The 26123-nt window shown below is 43.8% G+C and overlaps 1 protein-coding gene across 7 annotated transcripts in view; it reads right to left on the reverse strand.

Moving 5' to 3' along the window:
• The window catches only part of SYT16 (synaptotagmin 16), a 66794-nt gene that overhangs the window by 23292 nt on the left and 17379 nt on the right, over nucleotides 1-26123 (reverse strand). For all 7 annotated transcript variants that reach the window (XR_008466159.1, XR_008466158.1, XM_054199919.1 and 4 more), the window contains 3 exons: nucleotides 19211-19467; nucleotides 14817-15260; nucleotides 13551-13740 (listed from right to left, as the gene is read on the reverse strand). Coding sequence is in view for 5 of the 7 variants with exons in the window: in XM_054199919.1 (XP_054055894.1) it covers nucleotides 13551-13740; nucleotides 14817-15260; nucleotides 19211-19467 (891 nt within the window). In the remaining 2 variants the exon portion in view is untranslated. The remainder of the gene's footprint in view (nucleotides 1-13550; nucleotides 13741-14816; nucleotides 15261-19210; nucleotides 19468-26123) is intronic.

Here is a 26123-nt window from a genome sequence, read left to right on the forward strand (position 1 = left end):
TCTCCAAGTGGAGCAGCTCTGTCTGCAGTGAATACCAGAGGAGGGCTAGACTGCTCTCCTTAGTAAAATCCATGGGATGAGAAGCAGCAGGTGAAAGCACCTCTTAGTTTTCCTCATATTCAGCTGGGGAGAAGAAAGGAAGGAAACTGATATGTGTTTCAGCCCCACTCTCTTGGAAAGAGCAGGAAATACGGTTCTCAAGCCTAACAAGCCTGTCTAAGACCAACAGAAACAATGAGCATCTCTACGGATTCTCCACATCAAACGGTGTGTCTGCACCTTCCCTTCCTCTCCCTCACAGAATCACAGAATGATAGGGGTCGGAAGGGACCTCTGGAGATCATCTAGTCCAACCCCCCTGCCGGAGCAGGGTCACCTAGAGCAGGCTGCACAGGAATGTGTCCAGGCGGGTTTGGAATGTCTCCAGAGACGGAGACACCACCACGTCTCTGGGCAGCCTGTTCCAGTGCTCTGCCACCCTCAAAGGAAAGAAGTTCCTCCTACTGTTTAGATGGAACTTCCTATGCTCAAGTTTGTGCCTGTTACCTCTTGTCCTGTCCCCGGGCACCACTGAAAAGAGCCTGGCCCCATCCTCCTGACACCACCCTTTAAGTATTTATAAGCACTGGTAAGATCCCCCCCTCGGTCTTCTTTTTTCCAGACTAAAAAGACCCAAGTCCCTCAGCCTTTCTTCATAAGAGAGGTGTTCCAGTCCCCTGATCATCTTGGTAGCCCTTTGCTGCACCCTCTCCAGCATTTCCCTGTCCTTCTTGAACCGGGGAGCCCAGAACTGGACACAGTGCTCCAGATGAGGCCTCACCAGGGCAGAGTAGAGGGGGAGGATGACCTCCCTCAATCTCTGCTGGCCACACTCTTCTTGATGCACCCCAGGATGCCACTGGCCTTTTTGGCCACAAGGGCACATTGCTGGCTCATGGTCATCCTGTTGTCCACCAGGACTCCCAGGTCTCTTTCCACACAGCTGCTCTCCAGCAGGTCAGCCCCCAACCTGTACTGGTGCATGGGGTTATTCCTCCCCAGGTGCAGCACCCTACACTTGCCCTTATTGAATTTCATAAGGTCCCTCTCTGCCCAGCTCTCCAGCCTGTCCAGGTCTCTCTGTATGGCGGCACAGCCTTCTGGTGTGTCAGCCACCCCTCCCAGCTTTGTGTCATCAGCAAACTTGCTGAGGGTGCACTCTATCCCCTCATCCAGGTCATTGATGAATATATTGAACAGGACTGGACCCAGTACTGACCCCTGGGGAACACCACTCGTCACTGACCTCCAACTAGACTCTGTGCCCCTAATCACAACCCTCTAAGCTCTTTCAACCAGTTTTCTGTCCACCCCACTGTCCATTCATCTAACACACACTTCCTAAGCTTCCCTATGAGGATGCTGTGGGAGACTGTGTCAAAAGCCTTGCTGAAGTCAAGGTAGACAACATCCACTGCCCTCCCCTCGTCTATCCATCCAGTCATGCCACCATAGAAGGCTATCAGATTAGTCAGACATGATTTCCCCTTGGTGAATCCATGCTGACTACTTCCAATAGCTTTCTTTTCCTCCACATGCCTTGAGATGACACCCAGAACGAGCTGTTCCATCATCTTTCCAGGGATGGAGGTGAGGCTGACCAGCCTGTAGTTCCCTGGGTCTTCCCTCTTGCCCTTTTTGAAGACTGGAGTGACATTGGCTTTCCTCCCGTCCTCAGGCACCTTGCCTGTTCTCCAGGACCTTTCAAAGATGATGGAGAGCGGCCCAGCAATGACTTCCGCCAGCTCCCTCAGCACTCTCGTGTGCATCCCATCAGGACCCATGGACTTGTGGATATCCAGTTTACTTAATTGATCTCTATCTTGATCCTCCTCAACCAAGGGCAAATCTTCCTTCGTCCAGACTTTCCCTGTTACCTCCAAAGTCTGGGACTCCTGAGGGCTGGCCTGAGCAGTAAAGACGGCATGGCCTGAGCAGTAAAGACGGCTCTTCTGAGCAAAGAAGGCATTCAGTAACTCCACATTCTCTGCATCCTCTGTCACCATGGCTCCTGTCTCTTTCAACAGCAACTCAATTCACAACCAATTCACAACCAAGCTTCGCTGGAGCTGTCTTACCAGGGCTTCCCTTGGCTGCGCTTGCCTCTCCACCACTTTCCTTTGGAAGAATGCCTCTATGACCTATTATTTGAGATAACAAATGAAAAGGGTCCTAAAAAAGAGGGAAGGGAAACCTGCATACACAGTGAAATGATTTGATCTCGCATGATCGTTTCAAGGCTTTTTTCCAAATTCTCATCTTACTTTTTTGGTGGACTCAAGGTCAATTTTATTCACTATTTAAGTCAATACAAAGAGTAAAAACGCCTAGTAGATACATGGAAGGGATGGTCCACATCTGTGTTCCCGTAAACACACCCTCAAAACTCCTGCTGCCTCCTGTATTAATTAGTTTACCTCTGTTAATGTGGTCGCTAATACTGGGGTCTCAGGAAGTGCTCTGTGGTCCCAATGGTCCACAGACCTAGCTTAAGTTTTCACCTCATTCTGCACGTGACGATAACAGATCACTCAGCTTGAAAAGTCCCCTCCTAACCCCTTCATAATCTGTGCCTGGGTTTCTGCAAGTGAGTATTATTTCAGAGTGTGCTGAAGATAGGAAATAAATAACAAGCCTCCGTCTCTTGTCTACAGCATATCTATCCTCTTCTGTTCCCGTTTGATGTGCTATTTTACGCACTTATCTACTGAGCAACACAAGGTGTGAAATTACACTTCAGGTGTGAAAAACACTTCTGTGTCTCCAAAGCAAGGCTCTCCGCTCCTCTCAAACTGTTGCACTGAAAAAGCTGTCAGGAGACTGACAATTGAGGAGCAAATTGTGAGCCTGCACAGCTGTACAGCTATCGAGTTACTGCAGGGAAAGTTCAGTCCAATCATTAGCTGGGGGTGCCAGCTTGGCTCCCAGTGTAACACTGGAGATGAAGTAGATCTTGCCAACAAAGACCTACTCGTTAAGACTGAAAAGCAGACCTCTGACATGAAATAATTTCCTGATTGTATCTGGGAAGGAAGGAACTGCTTTATCAAGAGGTGGACTGCTTCCCACAGTAATATTCAATGTTGGCGGTGCTGAGGGATTGAATTTTATAACAACTTCAGACCCATCAGAAACACAAAGCCCAAAAGGGACTCTATTCTAGCTCGACTCAATGTGAAACTACACAAGATAACCACCAGACACAATCTCTTGCAGTACTCGTAGAGATGTCACTTTGCTTTGCACTGACAAACCACAACGCACACTGAAGCGCTCCTCGTGTGGAAGTCCTGGTTGCTGGTCTGAGGCTGCAGGGAATTCCCTGGAAATAGAAATAGGCGGGGAGTAGGGGTTTTATGGATTTTTTTAATGTGTTCATCCTCTTTTTTGTGAGGAGGGGATTTCAAAATACTGAAAAATCTCCATCAGGATGATTTTTAAAGACAAACAAGCAGCTAATTTGTACAATTCCCTGTTCAAATTTTAAAATTTTTCTTCGTTTCAAATTGAAAGCTTATATTTTCTACATAATGTCAGTGCATTTTCCAAACCAATCCCTGAGTCTAGACTGAGGTCTAGATTTTCCTCTCAGTAAACCTTGCTATCATCCTTCTGATTGCTGCCAGTATTGACACCCCAGGTGCAATTCATCACACCTAACCACAGGTACATGTGTTTAAGCAGTCCCCTACAGAGATGACGTTATAGTCAATACCATCAAAGCAGCATATGACATAATTCAGCAAAGATCTAGTAGACAACGTCTCCATTACAGATGATTTAGGTTTTAACGCTAAAGCAAGTGCCACAGCTAAAACACTTCATAGGATGCTGTTTCATAGAATCATAGAATGGTTAGAGTTGGAAGAGACCTTAAAGACCACGTAGTTCCAACTTCCCTGCTCCCACTAGACCAGGTTGCTCAAAGCCCCATCCAATCTGGCCTTGAACACCTCCAGGGATGGGGCATCCACCACCTCTCTGGGCAACCTGTTCCAGTGTCTCACCACCCTCACAGTAAAGAATTTCTTCCTAATACCTAATAAAAGTCTATCCTCTTTCCGTTTAAAACCATTACCCCCCACCCTATCGTTACACTCCCTGATAAAGAGTCCCTCCCCATCCTTCCTGTAGGCCCCCTTTAGGTACTGGAAGGCTGCTATAAGGTCTCCCCGGCGCCTTCTCTTCTCCAGGCTGAACAACGCCAACTCTCCCAGCCTGTCCTCATAGGAGAGGTGCTCCAGCCCTCTGATCATCTTTGTGGCCCTCTGCTGGACTCACTCCAACATTTCAGGATGTCCCAGTTAATTTTCCAGGCAATAAATAGATTAATTTCTTGCAGTCATAAACTCTAGGATGTCACATCCTTAACTTAGGCCTCAGCTTTTGAAAGTGAGGAGTAATATAGCTGGCTTTAAAGAAAACTGAGCATCATAAGACCAGTGACTTAAATCCAACAGAGATCAATGTCAGAAAATCAGGCTTTTTCTTTAATACACACCAGATCTGCTACATAATTCTGCACCAAAGCCCTGTCTTGGTGCAGTGGGGATTCTGCGGGTATCATCTGGATTAGGCAAGAATGTGCAGGATGGAAGGAGACTACACTCAGGGCAGAGCTAATATCAGGAGCCCTATTCATCCCCTTGTAAACACAGGCACAAAACCAGCGCAAGTGACAACTAAATCAGGCTGCTAATTCTTCTCAGATTTATTCCACTGGGTGTATTTTACCAGCCAAAAGCATCAAGCTTGCCTGAACAGAAATAAAAGAGTAGGTGTGGATAATATATTTAGCATCTGAAATTTGCTTTGCAGAGCCAGTACGTATAAGGCTGAGCTGTTATTCTGCTTCACTAACTACATTTTAAGATTGTTCTTTGCCCTTACTGCATTGTGCTCCTTGTAGCATCTTTTCAGGTGTCTTATCAGGAAACGCTTCCTAGTTCTCCTTGTGTTCCAGGGTGGACCTCTGAGATGGAAAGCTCTCGCCTTTGGTTGGCTTTGCCAAAGAAAATCCATCCCCGAATACACAGTAAAATTAGTGGAATACAGCAAGGATGAACTTGAATATTTACTGAGGAATGTATGTGTGAGAGCATCTATTCATTACGAAGGCAAACATTTTCCAGCTAATTACATGCTCAGATTCAGTAATGGCCTCATTACTGTGGTATCTCAGCACTTTGCGCTCTTCAGTGTATTTACTTTCATGCCACCTCTGTCAAGCACAAAAGGAGAAGAGAAATTAAGGCTTACATTCTTTAAAATGCCTAAGTGCTCACCTTCTATTTAGGCACCTATCTCACTGACATGAAGAAAGGCAAGACCTCCTAATATCTGGGAGTGTCGGAGACTGTGGCTTGCCCATGGTTACACAAAAGTCTGTTAAGAAGCAGGAACAAAGTCTAATTTTGCCAAGACCAATATTAGCACCACATCCACCAGGCTCTCCGTTCCATATAGGCTTTGGAACAGAAGTTTTTGCTACACATCATTTTTACTCTTTCACCTCTGGTATGAGTGGATTGAACAATGTTCACGTATACATAAAATATCAATACTTCTGCATTTAATACCAGAGTGAAAAGCACTAAATCAAGGAATGCTGCAAGAAACCAGACACATTTTGGGCTGGTACTGCATAATCTTACTCCAGAGGTTTGGCCAAACCTCTCCTCGTGCAGACTGCTCTGTCTCCATCAACACTGCCCCAACCATACAACACCTCTCGAGAGCTCATCTGCAAAGGCAATCAGTTTATCTGCAATTCTTCTAATGACCCATTTCTGTCATCATCCTTCTAAGGGAACTAACTGATAATGACAGCTCAGGGGAATAATCAACCATAATTTATACATTCTCGTTCTTGGAGCGGGGACCATAGCGTGCATTCTGCTTTCATTTCTCCTGAGCTCCACCATTATTAATAAAGCTGACCTGTGAACAAAAACAGTGCAATACAAAAGTGTCCAACCCCCTGCTTGAGTTTATATTTAGAAAGGAAGTAAACAACCAAAGATGACTGACTCCTCGGGTCTGTGGACTGCAGGGTACAACACAGTGTGTACAGACTTTCCCACCCGCGCTCCAGGCAAGCTAGCTCATTTCCAAAAGCAGTATAACCATGTCAGCGTGCTGCAATCCAGACTAATAACACCCGCAGTAAAATAAAGCCTTGGGCCTAGAGCTTAATTTGACCCAGCTGGCATGCCCACACTCCTAGCCTACATAATAGACGGCAGCATTGTGTGGCAAAGCAGCCCCAGAGCTCAACCCTGTGCCGCTCTGTACAGCGCAGCTCAACATGAGGTCTCAGTTTGAGACCCAGAAGGCCACTGCTCCGTTAGTCATGGCTTCACCTCCCCATTAAACCAGCAGCGGGGCAGGAATGCTCTGAACCTGGCTCACTGCAGATGGATTGAGAAAAGAGCAGGAAGGAGAATTAGACTCAAGCTTTTGTTCCCAAATCCACATTGTCAAAGTCTGGATTAGGCCAGATGCAGCTTGTGGCCTATTCTATAAATCACACAAGAGCTAAGAGCTGCCTGCTACAATGCTGAGGAGCCAACTTTCCTTCTCCTATTCCACCGAGTCTCTGATGCACAGGTTCCCTCTCCTGGGGCTGGCTGTGATCACACAAGGGAGAGGCTGGGATCTGGCAGCCTTCATGACACCTGAGTCATCAGAGAACAGACCAGCAGCACTTTAAATTTAAAAGGCAGCAGAAAGCAGTGCACAGCTCCCTGGAAGCACTGTTTGGCCTGAGGGGAGGGAATTGCCAGCACCAATTACATGTTTTATGCAAGGTGGTGGGCTGTAGAGGTGCAGGAGACGAGGGTTCCCTGGAAGCAATGCCCTGGTCTCTCTGGAAGGAAAGGTGCTTCCAGAGAGCCTCTGCGCTCAGTTGGTTGGTAACCCTCCTCTGCTGCCACATATTTGCTCCATTTTGCAGTGCCAGCCCTTACCTGGGACACTCTTTGGGCTTTGGAGCCAGTTTACCACCTCCCTGCTCTCTCCAGCCCTCAGGAGGTGCAGCTTTAGTCTGGGCTTACACAGCTACAGCATGACACAGACACCGCTCCAGACGCACAAGGTGGCTCTCCTCTAATAAGGGCATTTCAACACTTCCCATAACATACACTGGACTTTATGCGTTGCTGCTGCCTCAGAGAGGGGGTGGTAACTTTAACCAAGAGTGTATCAGAACGCATGAATGCACACCTCAGCAACAGCAACGGCAGCGCATGATGTAAGGATGCTTAAGCCTGGCTTTTCTCACCTCCATCAGTGGTGACCCCAGGTATAGCTTTATTATACAGCCTGTCATCAGTGCTCTGTAGAGTCACTGCAGATTTGCACTAAGCATTCAGCTCCAACTGAAATTTGGAATTAGGAGAGTTCTACCCTGGAAGCAATGGCTTTGACTTCTCCTTGTTTTGGGAGGGGAAAAAATAATAAATATATTTTTTTCTTGTTCACAGCTCTGGGAATGCAAAAGGCATCACCATACATTCTACTGCAAATGCACTCCTTTGATTCGGAAATATCTTCATTTTTATACCCTGCAAGTGTAACATCAATTATACTTTTCATAGACCTTTTAGAAATACAAAACTATTGAAAACATTACTGGATAACTGCATACTATCATCATATGTCTAATTATCGTGCAATATCCCCCACAAAAATCTCACAATCGCTCCTTAAAAGTCCATTATTCTGTATCTTGCTTCTCTGAGCCTAATCAGGCCCAGGTCTCACACGGGGTGGGAAGAGCTGTACCAAGCCAGTCCATCCACCCAACAGCATCCAATACCACATGCTTTAGTAAGTCTATAAACATACGGCAAATATGCTGATTCCCTCTGACTCCCAGCCTCCCATTCTCTCCAGCAATTTGTGACTCAAGAACTTCCTCAGTCAGAGGCAGTGTCTTCATATTTAATGATCCTCAGTGGAACTTTCTTCAGGAACTTGTCCTGTGCTGTACCGAATTCAAGTAGACTTCTAGCATCCATGACGTTCTATAGTGAGGAACTCAACAGCATAACTGCAGAGCTGTGTCCTCTTCAGGACACGCTACCTTCTCGCTTCATTTTACTATGCTTTGGTTTTGTATCAGGAGAGACAACAAACAGCTGTTGACAATTCACGTTCTCAACAACACTTACAATTTCATAGACCTCCATGAGATCTTCCCCTGTCTCCCTTTGTCATAGCATCGAAGGAGGCACAGTCTATTCAGCTGCAGCTTCCCGGAAGCTGTTCCCATATCCCTGTGTCTCGGACACTCCTCACCACATCCTTCCAGTTCTGCTGTATTCTATTTGAATAGAGGGAGCCAGAACTGTACAGAGTATTCATTACACTGATGACTGTATGTTTACAGTCAAATATGAATTTTTCATTTTGTCCTCTGTATGTTTCTAACCCTTAATTTGCTTTTTTTTCACTACTACTGCTGACCCTTGAGTGGACATTTTCCTGGAGCTATTTACTATAAGCCTAATATTTCACTCACAAGTGGCTCTTAGTCCATCCAGATTAAGTTTGAATCTCACCCGTGCCCCCATGCAATACCTTACGTTCATCCACACTTCATCTTCCACCTCACTACCCAGCTGCTCATAACTGCAACATCTTTCCAGGGCTCCTTGCAGCTGGCTTCATCTTTACTACCCTGAACAAAAATTTCTCAGCTGATCTTATTCTAAGTTTATTCAAGCTATATTTAAGGATAGGCAGCAAAAAGATGCAGAAGGAGAGGTGGTCTTGTACAAGTTTACTGTGACTGACTGGCAAGTACTTGGCAGCAAGTAGCTGCCCAGCACCTCTACTGTTCTGCTAACCAGGCTCTCGGAGGACTGAATCCACCCCAGCTCACCCTGGTACAGACCCCCCTTCTATTACTGATGAGATGGAAACATGAATTACAAAGCTTTAGGAGCTCAAGCAAGTTCAGAGCAAGATATGCAGGTTAAAAGTTGGGGGGTTTTTATTCAGCTTCTTGGTCTGATCAGGAGTAATTAAAGAAATTAACGTCTGCCTTCATTCTCCAGGAATGAAACAGGGATAACTTTCCTCATAAACAAGTTGATAAAATAAAATCCACTAATGGCTTTCAAGCACTCTGATAGCAGAGCAACAAATACCAGATAAGGATCTTAATTTTTCTATGGGAGTATCTTCTGTACTTGGCGTTATCATCTGTGGCTCAGGTAGATGTTTGTTTTCAGACTAGTCTTTACTCCAAGAACTTCTCCTTTTCCCAACAGAAATCCTGATAGCTTATTCTCTCCCTCCTGTCTTTTCCAGCATTAATGCTATTGTATTTGTTTAATGGGGTTAATATGCTGCTGGTATAATAATGATCGTGTACAGATGTAATTATTATGTGTGATTAATTCTGCAGCTGCTGAAAAGCTTGGAGGACTTTTCTTAGGTGAGGGAATATTTTTACAATAATTCTTCTCAAACTGCACTGCACATAGACATAAGCCCCAAAAGAAACGCAGAAGGGAAAAGAACGAAGGCTGGACTACAGGAGAGAGAGCTGCAGCCGGCAGAGTAGCTGATGAAGATTAAACATCACGTGGGCATCTCTCTGTTGTGTGTTTATACACTGACTAGCACAAATGATTCCTGGTCCATCACTACAATCCCAAGGTACTACTACCAGGACATAGTATGTAACTGGTTATGAATTTTTAAAGATGTGTCTGCCAGTGGCGTAGGCTTCTCTTGTTACTTTTTGTATAATAAACATCTAAGAAGATACAATACCACAGACCAAAATACAAAGCCCTACAAAATGCTAGCACAGGTTAATGATTTTTACAAGAACCAAAGAGAATGAGGTGCACAGCACACAAGCCATTAGCACTAAAACACCGAGGGTGTCCACATCTAACAAAACCGTAGATGCTTTTCCGCATGAGGCTTTTTGGCACACACTGACAATTTATGGTCCAATGCTGCAGCCATACTCTTGAGTGGTCTTAAGTGCTCTGAGTGATAATGGATCTATTTGTGTGAGCAGGGACTGTAGACCAGGGCTATAACTCAGCATGTTCCCCAGAACAATACCTGGACACTTACCCTTGACCAAAATATCCTTAAATCCCACACATGTGACCTGAAGAGAAGACACTGACTGCAAGATTTACGTCTCTGTAAGCTGTCCAGCTGTTTCCTAACCCAGTTATTTCCCATATAAGCACCCATGACTTTGATATTTACCTGACTCAGTTTGAAGGTTTAAGTGAAGTGACATGTGCCCAGGAAAAACTGAGAGATGTACACAATCTTCCTTTCTTTCTCCAGAAAACCATTTGTTTTAGCCTCTAGAGTCTTTAACACCTACAATAACCAGTGCCCCAGTCCAGTTCCTTTTTCCACGCACAGTGAAATCCCTGTGCAAGGATGCCAAGGAGGGAGCATGTACGCTGCAGGACACGCTGAGCTCACCTGTGCAGGAGTGCAGGTGGCAGAGAAGAGGGCCGAGGTGGGCAAAAAGCACAGCTGGAGAATTTGCTGTTGTGCAAGACTCTCCTGTCATCCCCCATAGCTGCAGCTGTCAGCAGCAGACAATACTCAAGCCACTGGGCTGCAACAAGACCACATATGGGTACTGCATAGGCTCTATGCGTGCACAGCTGGGGATGGAGATGGATTCTGACCGTTGACTTCTCTCAGTCTTACCATAAATGGCTGCCCTGAATAACAGTTTGGGCTCGGTATTTAAGTGTCCGAAAGCGCTATTATGTCCAAAATCCCCATGATACTTTAAAGAAATAAATCACTCCCTCTGAGCCTCAAACAACAGAACCGCAGATAGGACGTATTTGAGAAAACACAAGAGCTATTTGCTTACCCTCCAGAAAGGGAGGGCGCAGTTTAGTCTTCACCTAGTGAAGGACTTATTGAGCATCTCTTTCAGCCACTGGCATGTTTCAGACAGTAACGATCGGACCTCACAGCACTCCTCCGCACTGCCTGCAGGAGTTATCTGTGAAGCGCTACTCCAGCGCCTGAGACAACTGCTGGTTTTCTTCCTTCCTTTTAACTTCGTTCAATTTCTGCTTCACTGGGCTTTCCTTTTCTCCCCACACTACTGGGAACTTTATAGGCACAGAAGAACAATGCAGAACGCAGAAGCAACGATGTGACTTAGAATAAAAGAAGCAGATTGCGATGGGCTCAGAACTTGCCCGTAATCATTTCTGAATTTCTGTGTTTCAACTAAAAACTGATCTGATACTGAGAGATACTGGTCTGACAATGCTAAAATTGATCTGGATACAGAAAGGATATGAAGAAACAACTCAGGATGGCCTTAACAGCGAAGATAGAAAAACTGTTATGAAAAAATGTCAGGACTATTAGTTTGGGTGGCTGACAGAAGACTTTGTCCAGCTTATCAAACCAATTAGACTAGGAAGCCCTACGAACACAGAAATGGAAAATTGAGGCAGAATTTAAAATGAAAGGTCGCTCAAGGAACGCCTCTTTTTCCCATAACCTGCTCCTTTTCTAATCTCATCAACAAAACCAAAATGCTGATCAGGTTTAAAGATGCTGCCAACCAAACTACTGCACTCCGGTGCTCCCACCAGCTAAAAAGCTGAATGGGACATCTAATAAAGGCAGCTAAACTTTCCCACGTTGAAAGCCAACCTGCACACACATGGCTAATCTGCCAAACCCCATTCCACCAGAGGCCCAGGACAGACAGAACTCCCCAGCTCTCACAATGAGTTATAGGGTTGCTCAGCTTACTGCAACACATAGAGCTATGCAACATGCACCCTGCAAGATATTTGTTGAAAGAATACCAAAAAATGACAGCAATTTGTTCATGATATTGCAGGTAGTAAGCTGGAAGGCAATTATTTGAGTTCTATGCAGTGAAGACATTTCATTTATGGGAAAAGAGTGGGCAGTACATATGCCCGACCCAGCCAGATACAAGATAACTTGTGCGGGGCCTGATTTAAAAACAGAAGTGCTGCATAATCCACATCTTCAGGCAGCTAAGAGACAAAACTCCAAGACCACACGTAGATACATGAAAACATGCCAGAAAAAACTGCAGAAAATTAACACGGACCCATATTGGGACTACTTTAATTTCATTTCTGAGAATAAAATTTTAGAATGTAGCTACACTGCAGCATAAATGAACACAGGCGAGCTTGCTTGCTAGAGCGTGCGGTAAAACTCTTGTCTAACTTTGCTTTAAACTACTAAAAAGGTCCTAACTTGAAATCTTTTAATAAAACATGTACATGCAAACAAGAACATGTGTTTAAGTAACTCACCTGGAGACCGATGCTGCCGCAGCTAACACAAGACTAGCTAGGGCTACACAGACTGGTGTCACGTGTTTTACTGTTGCATAGACCTGCCCTTAATTCTCAAGGGACTGACAGAAGACACAGATTATTTCAGTAACATACTAAAGTATAGTTTAGTGGAAACGTAAGTTTCCATGTCCATACACTGAAATATCACATAAATATTTTGCTAGTGCAGGGACAGAGAGCCCAGCATCTTAGCATTTCGCAAGCTGGACACACTACGTCAAATCCAGTGAATGCAAGGAACTGTCAAAGGTTATTATTACCTTTGACAGGCAGGCAACAACACCACAAAAAGCAAACACACTAACAAACAAAAAATGTTATTTCACATTGCCATTAGCTGCTGGTTTCAGACAGGAGGAGACAAAAGGACAATACGAGATGAATATAGCACTGCGGTTCAACCCGTGAATGAGGCACCCCAGCAGCAAAGCAGATAACACCAGGCACTATGGCTGCATGACCCCATCTACATGATGGACATTAGCACGGTCCATCCACTCTCCTTTTCAAGGACTAACTACAGCTCAAGCACTACCTAAACCTACTGTAAAACAATTTCCATTTTTTCCTTTAGGTATTGGAGGACGGGAACTCAACTGTTGCGACCCAGAAGAACAACTATCAAATCTTCCCTCTGCAGAAGATCTTCTTGTGCGGCAGAGGAGAAATCACAGCAGCAGGACCCCCAAAGGGCCCAAAGTACCAGGTCACCCAGCGCTCAGCAGCACAAGCAAGAAAATACAGGCCTGGGAAACACATAATGGCACTAGGCAGGGCTTCTGTAGGTCACGTGGTAACATATAATCACTTGAAAAGAGTTCCTTTCTTTTTATGGATCTGCTGAGAAGTACTCTGTGCTTTGGGTATAATAGCACTTTTGCCATAATCAGATGTTGTAAAGGTATATGCAATAAAAGAGACACTCAGGTATTACTGTCCTGTCAGCTGTGTCTTCATGTGATTGCCTCCAATTACACTGTAAAATTTACCAGCAGACGTACTTGAAATAATGCTTTTAATTTTCGATCAGATACTCTGCAAGGAAACACAGCTCAGACATGACATAATTGAATATCTTGAGGAAGAAAATAAAAAGCAAATTTTGACTCAATGGTGTTATTTAATAGCAGTGAAAGTACTTACCAGGTGGCCTATTAATTGCGAGGTTTCGGAAATGACTGCCTTTGATCATCTCCACTGACAGCCGCCCCGTAGTGGCATTGTACGACAATCCCACGAGCAGCTCTGGCACCCCTCCATGCGACAGGGACTGTGTTGAAGAAGCGCTATCACTGTGAGAGACTGCTGACAGACTAAGCTGAGAGTCTGCACTCTGCAGGGAAAGAGCACTGAAAGTCTCATCAGGACATTCACCACCACCCTCCCTTAATTTATATCTTGTAGCCTTGTTTAGTAAGATCTCTCTTAAGAGATGACAACGACTAAGAATGAATTATGATGGGGCACCAGAAGAATCAGAGCACCACTTTTACAAAAACACATCTCTGAACTTTTTCTTTAAAGATGAGGAACTCCGTGTAATGTGTTGTCACTACTATAGATCAAAGCCTCTGAGATAAGCACACATCCTACTACATGAAATGCACAGTAAATCTCCTTGACAATGACTTTTGGATGGAACATACTTTGCAGCTTGGGTTTTTTTGGTCATGTACTGTGTATTTTCTTACTTTCTTTCCTCACTAAGGTGATGCTCTCTCTACCCTCTCTTCACCCAGAGTATGATGCTTTATTCATCTTGTGCACACAACCTCTCACCAAGCTTTTTGTAGACAATGAGTCATGACAGGGCTCATCTACACAAATTGATTGGCATAGCCAGAGCTGGATACAACTGTGATGTGCATGGGAGATTATGAAGCAGCACAGTCAGTTCTTCCTCACATGACCCACCTCTCCACTTCCATCTGTCATGAAAAGGAACATCACTAAGCATTCTGGTGACATGGAAACTGCACAATGCAGAGATCCACAAGCTAGTAGCTAGTGACAAATGAGGTAGCTCTTGTACTGGCAGTAGTACAGGTCCACCAACATAACAGTGCACAAGAACTACTGTCCTTGTCAATATTAAGACATAATTAGCCTTGGTGGTCCCACGACCAACCTACTATTTCTGCACGGCACAGCATTTGATGACTTGTGTAGATGTAGTACATCCACGTGATTTTGTGTAAGTTTGCTAGCTCAGCCTTTGTTAATAAGGCACAGCTTTGTGTAGGGAAGACATGCCCCTTGCTTTCCCTTACTGATAACTTTTTAAGTGACAGTAGGACAGATCCACCCATTGCATTCTAACAGCCCTGAATGAAAGATATCAGGTACAGTTGGTCCCCATTCACCAGGTGAACAACTTTATGGACTCCATATTTCTTTCATCAAACTTACGCTCAAATTACTCCTTGGCTCCAAGACCAATGTCACCCTCATTTCCCCTTCCTGGCTGATGTTGCTCAGGTAGAACAACTGCTCTCCCATCATCTTCTCTCCAATCATCTTGTGCACCGCATAGAGGCGGAAACGAATGGCGTGGCTGCTTAACTCCTCTGGCTCCAGCTTACTGAAGGTAATTTTATCCTTGAAAATAGGGACGGGTCCTCTCTGAACACTTGTCTTACCCCTCTGTTTCTTGCTAGGCATCAGGACTATGTGCACTTTCCAGGTGTTCACACCACTGCGGTCTTTGTCTGGGATATCCCTGGCCTCCAAGATAGTAACTACTAGCTTTTGACTTGAGGCTTTATAGTTGAAGACGACATCTAAATCACCACATTTACAGATGGGCTCCTGAGCACCATGATGAGCTGGTACACTGCTCACTTCATCATGTTCCTGCAAAGAGAAGCAAGAAGTAAAACCTCCATTGGAGTTCAACTGCCTCCGCGATCCCAACTCTATTTAAAAAAAAATATTCTTCTCACTTGTGCTTGTAAGCGTAGGCAGTTGCTCTGCAAAATAAGGATCCCACTGTTTCTTGAAAAGCCAGTGCTAGTTAACTGCCTGATTTTGTGTTATACTCCCCATACAATCTAGTAAGCAACAGCACTTGTTGAAACATTTCCAACAAAAAATTTAATCAATATTTAAGTGTGCTGCAGGAGACACTTAATTTGCAAAAATTCTACATAGGGAAAAACTAAATGAAAGTTTTTGGGTTTTTTTTATTTAATTCATGTCAATTTTGAGGCATTAATACATTTGTTTTATTTGATTTGATTAAAAAAAACCAACTTAACCTATACTTTGAACACATACTGGAATTTTTTCAGAATGGATTTTTTTTACATGACCGAAATCAAACAATTCAGTCAAACCTGATGATTTTTTGGATATTTTGTTCTGTTGGAAATTAAAAAAAATAAGCACTGTGTTCAACTTGATGGGAGGGGAAATCACCATGTCAGAATTCCTTGTAGAATGAAAATTCCATTTCTAGATGCTACCCTATAATTCAATACTCTTCCTACAGCTAAAGCAATGATAATCGAGAAAAACAGTCTGATTAAATACATACTGCTTCTTTATTCTCCTTTTAAATCTCCCAAGAGAAGCATCTGTTCCTCCTGTTCAGTTTGGATACTAATACTTTCAGAATAAAAATTCAAAATAAACAATAAAAACATGTGCAGACCAATTCACACACAATCTTTTACCTACTTTAAAACAAAAATCATCTTGATAAAACAAGATAAAAAAAATAGATGTTCACCTTACCTTTTGACGAGTGGGTGTGTGCGTTTCTGTTCAAAAGTGCTTTTTTATCTTAGAGGTAGAATGTGCTTCATGTGATAAAGGGGTTGCTATAGTGATCAATGGTTTGTATTTAAACATGAGTATACACTGTACTAGGGAAAGATTTTCAGTTAATAGCCAGAAGGTGAATTAAGGCCTGTCACTAGCAGTCTGAGTCACCCTCCTCCTCAAACATTTATCTTCTTTTGCATTTCAAGTAGCACTTCTTTTCAACATAGGAATCTTATTGTTTAAAGTACAGATGATAGGCCGTAGGACTTCTGACGTAATTCCCTTCAGAAGTGTCTAGGGTGCTACATGTCTCAAACTAGACCTCGGGCAAACCTCAAAATTTATATCTTCTTCCTGTCAATCTACTTTTGAAGTGCTCGGATTCATCTGCCATCATGTGTGAAGATCCTGCTTTTCATATTTTCAGAAGTGTTTAAGGGATTTGTGCATGTGAATACAAAAGCCCATGTGTGCCCATTAGTGATGGAGACCTGCTGTCATACGTCTTGCAGAAGTAATGTCAAAGAGAGAAAAATCAGAGCTTGGACAGCACGCAAAATGACTTGGTTGCCCATAAAAATGCCTTTCTGTATGAACAGCAGGCTGCAAAGACAAAAACGCAAGGCGTTGCCTGGAGAGAACGTGACGTTATGCAAATGTTAAGTGTCTCTCTGTAGCTGTTAAGTTATTTCTGTCTGGTTGATGAAATAATATTTAAAAATGAAATGCAAGCGATTGAGCTTGATTCATGTTTCCCTCCACACGTTCATCCCTCCCCACTTTCATCTGTGTATTTGCTATTGAAAAGACAGAATCAAGGCACATTTGAGAACTGCTGCTAAAGTGTGGAGACAACTGTGCTTGTGACATAACGTTGCTTTCATCTACATGCCTGAGCTGGAGAATGCAAACTCTTGTGTGTCATCATAAGCCCACAGGTACAAAGATCCAAGAGGCACTTTCCTGCCCCAACAGGACTGAGCATCTCCTGGCAGCATGCAGGGCAGACTGAAGGTGAGCTATCTGTTTTTTGACAGGACAGCTAGAAAGGATTTGGATTTCAGGAAATCTCAAGTTGTGCTACTATAGCTGTGGCCACATCCACTGCAGAGAAAACTGCGTGAACTGGAGGCAGAGAGGGGAAGAGAAATGTCAAACTCTGCGGCAGTGACCTTTCCATGGACAGCTAAGCTTTAGAGACCCCATGGGCTGGCCCTTTCAGAGAGCACTGTGCTATCTGGGACTCACCCCTGGAGAGGTTTCCAGCACACAAAGCTTACAGACACTCAGTCTTTCTTCTGTGGAAGTCATTGACAGAATTCCCCTTGGCTTTCAGAGCTCAGCTGAGGCTATGCGCCCTTTTTGAACATATTGGTTATACAGACAATTAAACTGGAATCCAAGAAAAGTGTGGGTTTTAGATACTTCGTCTGAATTTCTTTCTTTCCCTTCTCTCAGCACAGTTGTTGAGATGTCAAGCGAAGTATACCGATTGATACTGTATGTCTAACCTAGTTGCTCAGGACAGCCAATATCTACTTCACCAGGTGAAATAAGTCCATTTCTGCCAGAGAAACCTGAAAGAGCAGCTAATTATGGACAAGGCTTGAAATGGTACTTGTGGTTCCACTGCCGGGGCATAAAATTATCATTTTTGTCTCTAAAGAGAGTTCCTTTGAGGGGAACATAATAGCGCTTGGACATTTCTGGCATTTCAGAACATTTAGTTCCTGCAATAAAAAGTCTTTCATTAATCTACACAATACCTTTGGATGAGAAGCTGCTTGTAGCAGATAAACTGGGACTTGGGCATATCTGCCCCCTGACGCTATAACCATTCTTTGCGTTTTTAAAATGTAGATACCAGGAGCAAAACGAGAGACATATTCCAAAGAAATATAAGAGGACACTGGAGACATAGTGACACATGTGAACCACGGCGATGTACATCAAAAGTGGAAAAGGAGAAATGAGCCTCAGATGGGCAGTCAAACAGTGCATGTCAGAGGTACACAGCAGAGAGGGCAGGGCTGCCGCCACGCAGAGTTCCCATGTGTTGTGTAGTATTTTGTGGGACTGGTTTATGCAGCAAACCAAAATGCTGTTCAAAACCCCCCTTAGGGCTGGAGCACATGCACCGAGGAACTGCTTTCCATCTTTTTAACTGGCTGCAGGCAGCATGCTCTGATGAAAGGAACCCTTCCCTCAAAGCCTTGTTGCTCAGAGTGTGATGGAGGTATTAATTGCCACAGCTGAAGAACAGTCTCTTTTAACTCAGGCAGAAGATGTGACCTTTGTGCTGTTCTTTTAATATGTCTGATGCAAGCTGATATTTTTTCAGAAATTTAATCTTGTGGTAAAATAATGCTGAAAACCAATGCATCATGCAGAAAGATTGTAAGAGAAAAGGGGGATGCTAAGTCATCAGGTGTTTATAATGCTTTAAAATCTGTAATGTTTTGTTGAGGCTTCAAAATAAAGGTACAGAACTAAGAGAAAGCAGAGGAGCTCTCAGGCTCTCTTCTTCCCTGGATGGATGCTTGGTGTCAATGGGGACCAGAGTGATGGTCACTTGGCCAAGTCACCGGCCGCCCCCACCAGTTGCCCCCAGCTTTCCAGATGCTTCCCATTGTTAAAGCCACAGAAACCACCTGGAAAAAGAGGCATGGATCTGACGCAGTGACCACACACCATCTCCCTAGAAACACACCCTGCACATATAGCCAGTAACAAAGCCCGGGGCCATTGCTAAATGACAGCAAATGCTGTCAGGCAGCTAATGGCTCCAATTTCAGTTCAAAGATTGCAGTCAGAAATCAAGCAATAAAGCAGCTTCTCTGAATGAGTGTTAGTAGCAAGGGGTAAAATACAAGAAAAAGAGGAAACGCATAGCTAGAGGTGTATGTTCATGCACACAGGAGTACCGTTATCTTGTGCTGTGCTGATCAAGTTTTCCCTTCGGTTCTCCCCTAACATTACTGGCCCCCAATATCCTTCAAAAGCTTACACCATGTGTAATAAAAGACAATTCACCATACCTCAGGGCTCCAGGCCGATGAGCTGTCAGTAGCATTGTTTACTTCAAATCCCTGGCTGGTAAATGCTGTTTCCATTTCCAAACGTCCTTCTGTGGCTTGCTGGCTAACGCCATCAGCAGTGCTGGACTCCATCCTAGGCCCTTTATGCTGCCCAGTGCCCCTGCTCTCAATTGTTGTTCTTGAATCAACAGATACGTGGTCATCTTCAGAATAGGATAGGTTGTCTTGGTAACTCAGCTGGCTTAGTCCATCCAGATCTAACAGTTTTCAGCAAGAAAATAATTTCAGAGGGATTAGAATAAATTCCTCCCCCTCTACCTCCCAAAATGTGCCTATCTCTCCTTTCTTTTTCTTTTTTTCCCCCTTCATCTCCAGTGCATGTGCAAGAGACAGTTTCTACTTCTGAGTACTGCAGCACTGAACTTAATAAAACAAGAAACCCTGTATAAATCAGCATCTGATGGAGTGGACTTGACTGTTTCTCATCCCATCCTGAACTGAGAAACCAGTTGCCTTTACTTGAAGAAGTTAACCACCAAATGCAATTATCCATGGAGTGTCTGGGATATTCCAATAGCTTCCATGAAAACACAGGTGAGAGAAATTACAGAAAAGCACAGCACAGACCTGATGAACAGCAACTTCCTTCTACGCAGGAGGAGGAGGAGGAAAGGACAGCAGTTAGCATTGCCCTCAAAGGGAGGGTGCTGGGGAGGAAAGGAGTTTCATGGAGATAAGAGTGACACCATGACCCTATCACCCATCCCTGAGAGCTTGAGTGTGCACGACCAGCCCCACAAGCTCCTAGGAATCTCCAAATCCCCTGTTTGGGCTAAACTGTCCCAACGGCAACTGAGAGGAGATGCATTCCCTCATTTCCTGCCTGCTTTTATTAGTTTTAATTCATCTGATCCTACACACTTACTCCATGGGCTAAAGCAAGGTTCATTAATGAGAATAAAATAATCTTCTTGGTTCAGACCACAGATTCCTTCTCTGCACCATTGAAGTCTCTATTTAGAACTCAGGCCACTTTTCTCTACTTGAAGGCATCAGTGAGAGCTTTCTGGGTGGAATGACACAGACAATTACATGTGCAGGGGGACAGGGAAAATAACATCACGATTTGGCCTTGAATGTGTTCTGCAAGCCCTTTCAGAAGAAAACCAGGGACCTTCCTCCTCCTAATGCATCTGATGCCAGGCCTTGCTTTAGGAACACAAAAAGCTAGATTCTACCTCCGTCTCTTTCAAATAAGCAAGGAGCAGTTACAGTAAAAGAAAACAAGTTGTGCTTCCAGACAGCTGATGTCAGTAATGAAAACAGAATTACTTCCTTTGCAAACACAGCTACTTGGGGTTTAAAGGTTTCACAGAATGATCGAGATTGGAAGGGATCTCTGGAGATCATCTTGTACACCCCCCTGCCCAAACAGCGCCACATGCTTGTTCATCCTCAAACCTGCAGGTTTGTTCTCAAGAGGGCCACTACTTTTTCAAATTTGATCTCCAACTCGAATTTTTAAAAACTGTATTAATTACTGTGCTTAACAGATGAAGTGCTTTGGGTCGGACCGGACACAGACCAATGACAGATGCTCTACCGCACCTCTCTCTTCAAGGAGAGGAGAGAGAGATAAAGAGATTTATGAGTTTAGAAAAAACTAAACTACTTTAATGAAAATATTAGTAAAATAATAAGATATTGAAATATATATACAAAACCTTATCAAGATCCCAGGGTGACAATCACGTCACCAGCAGGCACCGGGAAAGTCCCAGACTGGACTCAGCAACAGACGGGACCTGGATTCGGGAACGCACAGATGGGGATCAAAGGCAGATGAACAGAGTCCTCCTCCTTGAACGTCGGCCACTGAAGAAAGAGAGAGCTGACCCTTTGATTCCTCAGCTTTTATACTGAGCATGGGGCAGACAGGATGGGATACCCTGTTGGTCAGTTTTGGGTCACCTGCCCTGTCCGCTCCACCCCACAGGTGCAAGCCGTCTACACTTTTCTACTTCCAACCCTTCAGTGGGGCAAATAACAAAGTGAGCTGACCTTGGTTGCTATAGCAGTAAGTATAAGCAAGAGCCTCTCTACATACCACTCCTTAGCACGAACTATAAACATAGCTCTTACTACTCTGAAAGTGACTAGTTTCTGCACAATATGCTCTTAGTTTCAGAATTCATCTAGTTAGAAGAGGCCTCGCTAAAAAGTAAAATTAATGAACAAAAAATTGTTCTGTTTTACCTCAAACCAGGACAATAGAAAACGCTATGCTTGGTTTAGATGAATCGATGTTTTCATTCCTGTCTGATAAATGAGACATAGAACCTGGTGACAAGTGACATGGAGAAGGCTGACGTACCCAACAACTTTTTTGCCTCAGTTTTCACTGGCAATTTCTTCTCCCACATCTCACGAGTCTCTGAATCTCGAGGCAGGGACTGAAGGAATGCAGTCCTACCCATTGTAGGAGGCGATCAGGTTTGAGACTCTCTGAGGGACCTGAACATACACAAGTCCATGGGACTTGATAGGATGCATCCCAGGGAATGGGCTGATGTAGTTGCTAAGCCATTCTCCATCATACTTGAAAAGTCATGGCAGTCAGGTGAAGCCCACAGTGACCAGGAAAAGGGGAACTTCACATCCATTCTTTAAAAGGGTAGAAAGGACCCTGGGAACTATCAATCAGTCAGCCTCACCTCTGTGACCAGTAAGATCATGGAACAGATCTTCCTGGAAGATATGTCAATGTCAAGGCATATGGTTGACAGGAAGCTGATTATACCTTCATCAATATGGCTTCACAAAGGGCAAACCCTGCCTGACTAATCTGGTGGCTGCCTATGATGGAGTGTCTGCCTCGGTGGATGAGGGAAGAGCAACAGATGTCATCTAACCTGACTTCTGTAAGGCCTTTGACATGGTCCCACACAACATCCCTGTCTCTAAATTATTGAGATATGGATTTGCTGGATGGACTATCTGATAGATAGTGGAACCGAGTGCACCCTCACCAAGTCTGCAGATTACACCAAGCCCAGTTGATACACTTGAGGGAAGGGATGCCATCCAGAGGGACCTGGACAGGCTTGAGAGGTGGGTCAATGTGAACCTCATAAAGTTCAACAAGGCCAAGTACAAGGTCCTGCACCTGGGTTGGGGGAATTCCCAATATCAGTACATACTGGGGGATGAATTGTTTGAGAGCAGCCCTGCAGAGAAGGACTTGGGGAAACTGGTGGATGAAAAACTGGACAGGAGCCAGCAATGTGTGCTTACAGCACACAGATGGAGAGAAACTTTTTACCAGGGCCTGCAGTGATGGGGTTTTACACAGAAAGAGGGTAGATTAAGATTGGATAAGGAAGAAATTCTTTACTATGAAGTGGTGAGACACTGGAAGAGGTTGCCCTGAGAAGCTGTGGATGCCTCATTATTTGAAGTGTTCAAAGTCAGGTTGCATAGGGCTTTGAGCAACCGGATCGGGGCAGGGGGGGAGGAGGTTAGACTAGATGATCTTTAAAGGTCCCTTCCAACCCAAGCCATTCTATAATTCTCTACACTACCTTCTGTCTAGAACAGAAAGCCCAAATCTTTCTGAGAAGAGGAAATTCCATGTTTGGCCTTAGCAGCAAATATGCCATTTCTGATTCATACTTGCTCCACACAAAAAAAAAAAAAAAAAAAAAAAAGAAAAACAAAAACAAAAACCACAACAACAAGGTGAATGGGGATTATACTCTGGAAACATTTCCTAGAGGTGTGCAGAAGTTCTTGTCCCTCTCCTTGGCTGCTCTTTCAATTTAACAGCTCAGAGATTAGGAGAATAACTTTATCCCCTTCCTTCAACTATGAACGGTTTCACATTCTCCCTCCCAGTAAAATGCTTCAAGCATGGGCACTTCAACAGACAAGTCTGAGAGCACCTCAAAGCTTGGTAATTTTGGTCCTCTTCTGAGACGTGGGAGATGGTCCTTCAGGAGGAGAGAGGGATCTAAATTCATATCTCTCAAATTCAAGGTGAGTGGTCTTCTCACTCCCTTCTGAAATGCAAAACCCACCTCTTCTCCTCCTCATCCTCCCATCTGGCAGACCTAGTCCGGAAACCAAGAACCCGCACTGTCTTGCCTCTGACCTGAGCTGAAACTCTTGAGTGAGGGTAGAAAGTAATTAGATTTTTTGCCATTACTCCCATTCTTCTCTACGAAGTCAGAAAACAGAAAGCAGTAAACATTAAGAAAGTAAGCAAGAAATAAAACAACAGAAATTCCACAAATATACTGAGACTGAATGGGTACCGGCACTCCTTAAGGCATTTAATTAGCAAGCCAATGTGTAACACGCATTTTAAACAGTGGGTCATCCATCAAAGCAAACACCACACAGCAGGCTTTCAGAATAAAATGCTACTGTAGTAAGAAATTATCCCCACACAATTGTCTTGTGGTTTTGACTCCTGCTGGGATAATATCTAGATCAATAATGGAGGAATTTTCAAAAAGTACATTAAAGCCATAAAAAGCTATTCATAACAGGAGAACTCCAGAAATATATTAATAGAGCAAGCCATCTCTCTCAGACTCAGTCAAAAAATGAATGTGTTAGGAAAGCAAGTGTAGTATTCAGGGAAAGGAAGGGAAAAGGTGATTCACCAAAATCATTTAGTGAAACAGTCTGGCTTTTTCTTTCAATTTAAAGTAGTTTGGTAAGAGATAATCTGTTATAAATACCAGCATTAGAGGATCATAACAGGTAATAGCCAAACTATACAGGCTAGAACAACTACGTCTCTCCAATTACATCCGTTCTAACATTATATTCACAAAAAAAATGGTCAAAACAAAAGTTTTCATGTAAAGGAAAAGGTCAGAGAAGTAAAATGCCTGTAATTTACCTTAGAGATCTTTAAGGAAGAAAATATCAACTGTCTTATGAATACCTGACATGAATAAACAGCACAGCATCAGGGATATACACTGAGACAGCATTACCTAACTATTTGAACCTTAATTAATCAAGAGTCCCTGCAGGGCAATAGCAGCCAATTCTAAAATTAAGGGCCGATAGCACTGTACACTAAGAGAGTGATGTTTTTTTCAGTCCTGTCCCCAACCTTTCCCCATTGTGCCATGTGTGCCCACAAGCCAAGAAGGAGGCAAAGGCAATTCTGGGGAACAGAAATCACCAACAAACCAGGAAAGCCTGCATTCAAGGTTGGAGAACTGGCTATGAAGAAACTGTGACTTTTGTCAGATGGAAGGATGAGCAGCACCTCCAAATAGAACTCTAACAGATACAGGGACATGGAAGCATCTCTCCAAAGATACAGGGAACACTCAGCACATCAAACACTGAAAATCAGGCTGCAAAACGCTGTGAAGTCCCCCCTTACATTGGCAGGTAAACAGCCTGGTTAACCTACAGTATATTTCTTCTTTTTCAATGATGCAAAATCTCTCAGTTCTATGAAGCATTACAATGTGCTAAAGAAATGCCCTGAGAGGCCTCATCAGTTCCTAAAACACACTGCCAGAGTTAAAAGATGAAGCCTAGTAGATCTTCTTGCTAAATTAACACTACATAGTTCATTGACCAGCAATAAACACTGAGATGAGGAGTTTAATGTGTGCCTGTTACCTGCGCTGACCAAGGCAATGTTTGCTCTGTGGACTGCAGTGAATCACTGTGCTTTTACAAGAAAAAGCATGTCTTGTCTTTTCTTTGTGATTTTCCAAAATGAAAGAAATTTGATCCATTCTTCTAGATTGCATATAAACACACGCTGCAATTTAAGAACCTGTTTAAATATGGCCCAGAGGATGAGAGGATTTCTGTATGGATCTGGGTACTTCTGGACTTGAAATCCTCCTAGCTACTGGGAGTGATTTTCAAACCCCTCTTCCTGAAAGACAGTAACAGCAGCAGAGATATGAGTTACTGGGACTGAGGCATATTTGCCCTCATAGAGCAGTATGCCTGGCCCGTGCTACAGCCCCAGTTCCAAACCACTCTGCAGTACCCCAGCACCATGTGCTCCTCCGCACTGAACCAAACCAGATGCAGAGAGACCAAGCAGTGCTTCTGCCCCTGGTTATTTTGAGATTAGCCATCAAAAAGTGCTAAAAAACTTCCTAGAAGCGCCTCAGAGGAGCAGAATCATTATCTAATTACAGTAAATCTAAACAAAAATGGCTTGTAAATTTTAGGGGTTAAAGAGAAAAAGGATCTTAAATTTCAAGTGACATTATGTAATCAGGCCAAGATTGTTTAATTTACCACATGCTGGGTAATAGCCTGAGAAGACTCCATGTTTCCAGAACCAAAATAGGCTCTTTATTAACAGGGTGATTTGCAGAGAGGCTGTGGGCAGAGCTGGCATTCAAGCCATTCAGCTCCCCAGAGCATCCTCCAAACACTTCCTTCCCGCAGTGCACTCCTCTTTCCAAGCTCTATTCAGGTTACTACAAAGATTTTTAACAGGTGAAAAGTTAAAGCTAGACGAGTCCTAAGCACAGACTGTCATGACATTGATAGCAGAAACAGACGGTCAAGGAAAATCTCATGTCAGAACGCGATGTGAGAAGACTTTGCCATATGTTGAGGCTCAGTGTGAGAGAAGCTATTCAGGGGTCTCCAAGATGTTCAACTTCGTTGTATGCCTAAGTTTGTTACATGTTTCTGATTCTGTAAGAAAAGAACACTACCGGCTATATGAGTAAAAGGTCTGTTAAAGAGAACACAAGAAGAGAAGCCTTGAGCATAGTCTAAAGAAGGTCTGAAAGTACCGTGATCCCAATCTGGACTCAGTACTTTTGAAAGATCCTTCATTCCTCCCACCCAGAAAGGTCCAGAGAACCTGCTCAGCTGAACCTGTTTGATATGTCATCAGGGCACAATG

This window comes from Rissa tridactyla, chromosome 4 (assembly GCF_028500815.1).
Source record: "Rissa tridactyla isolate bRisTri1 chromosome 4, bRisTri1.patW.cur.20221130, whole genome shotgun sequence".
NCBI lineage: Eukaryota > Metazoa > Chordata > Aves > Charadriiformes > Laridae > Rissa > Rissa tridactyla.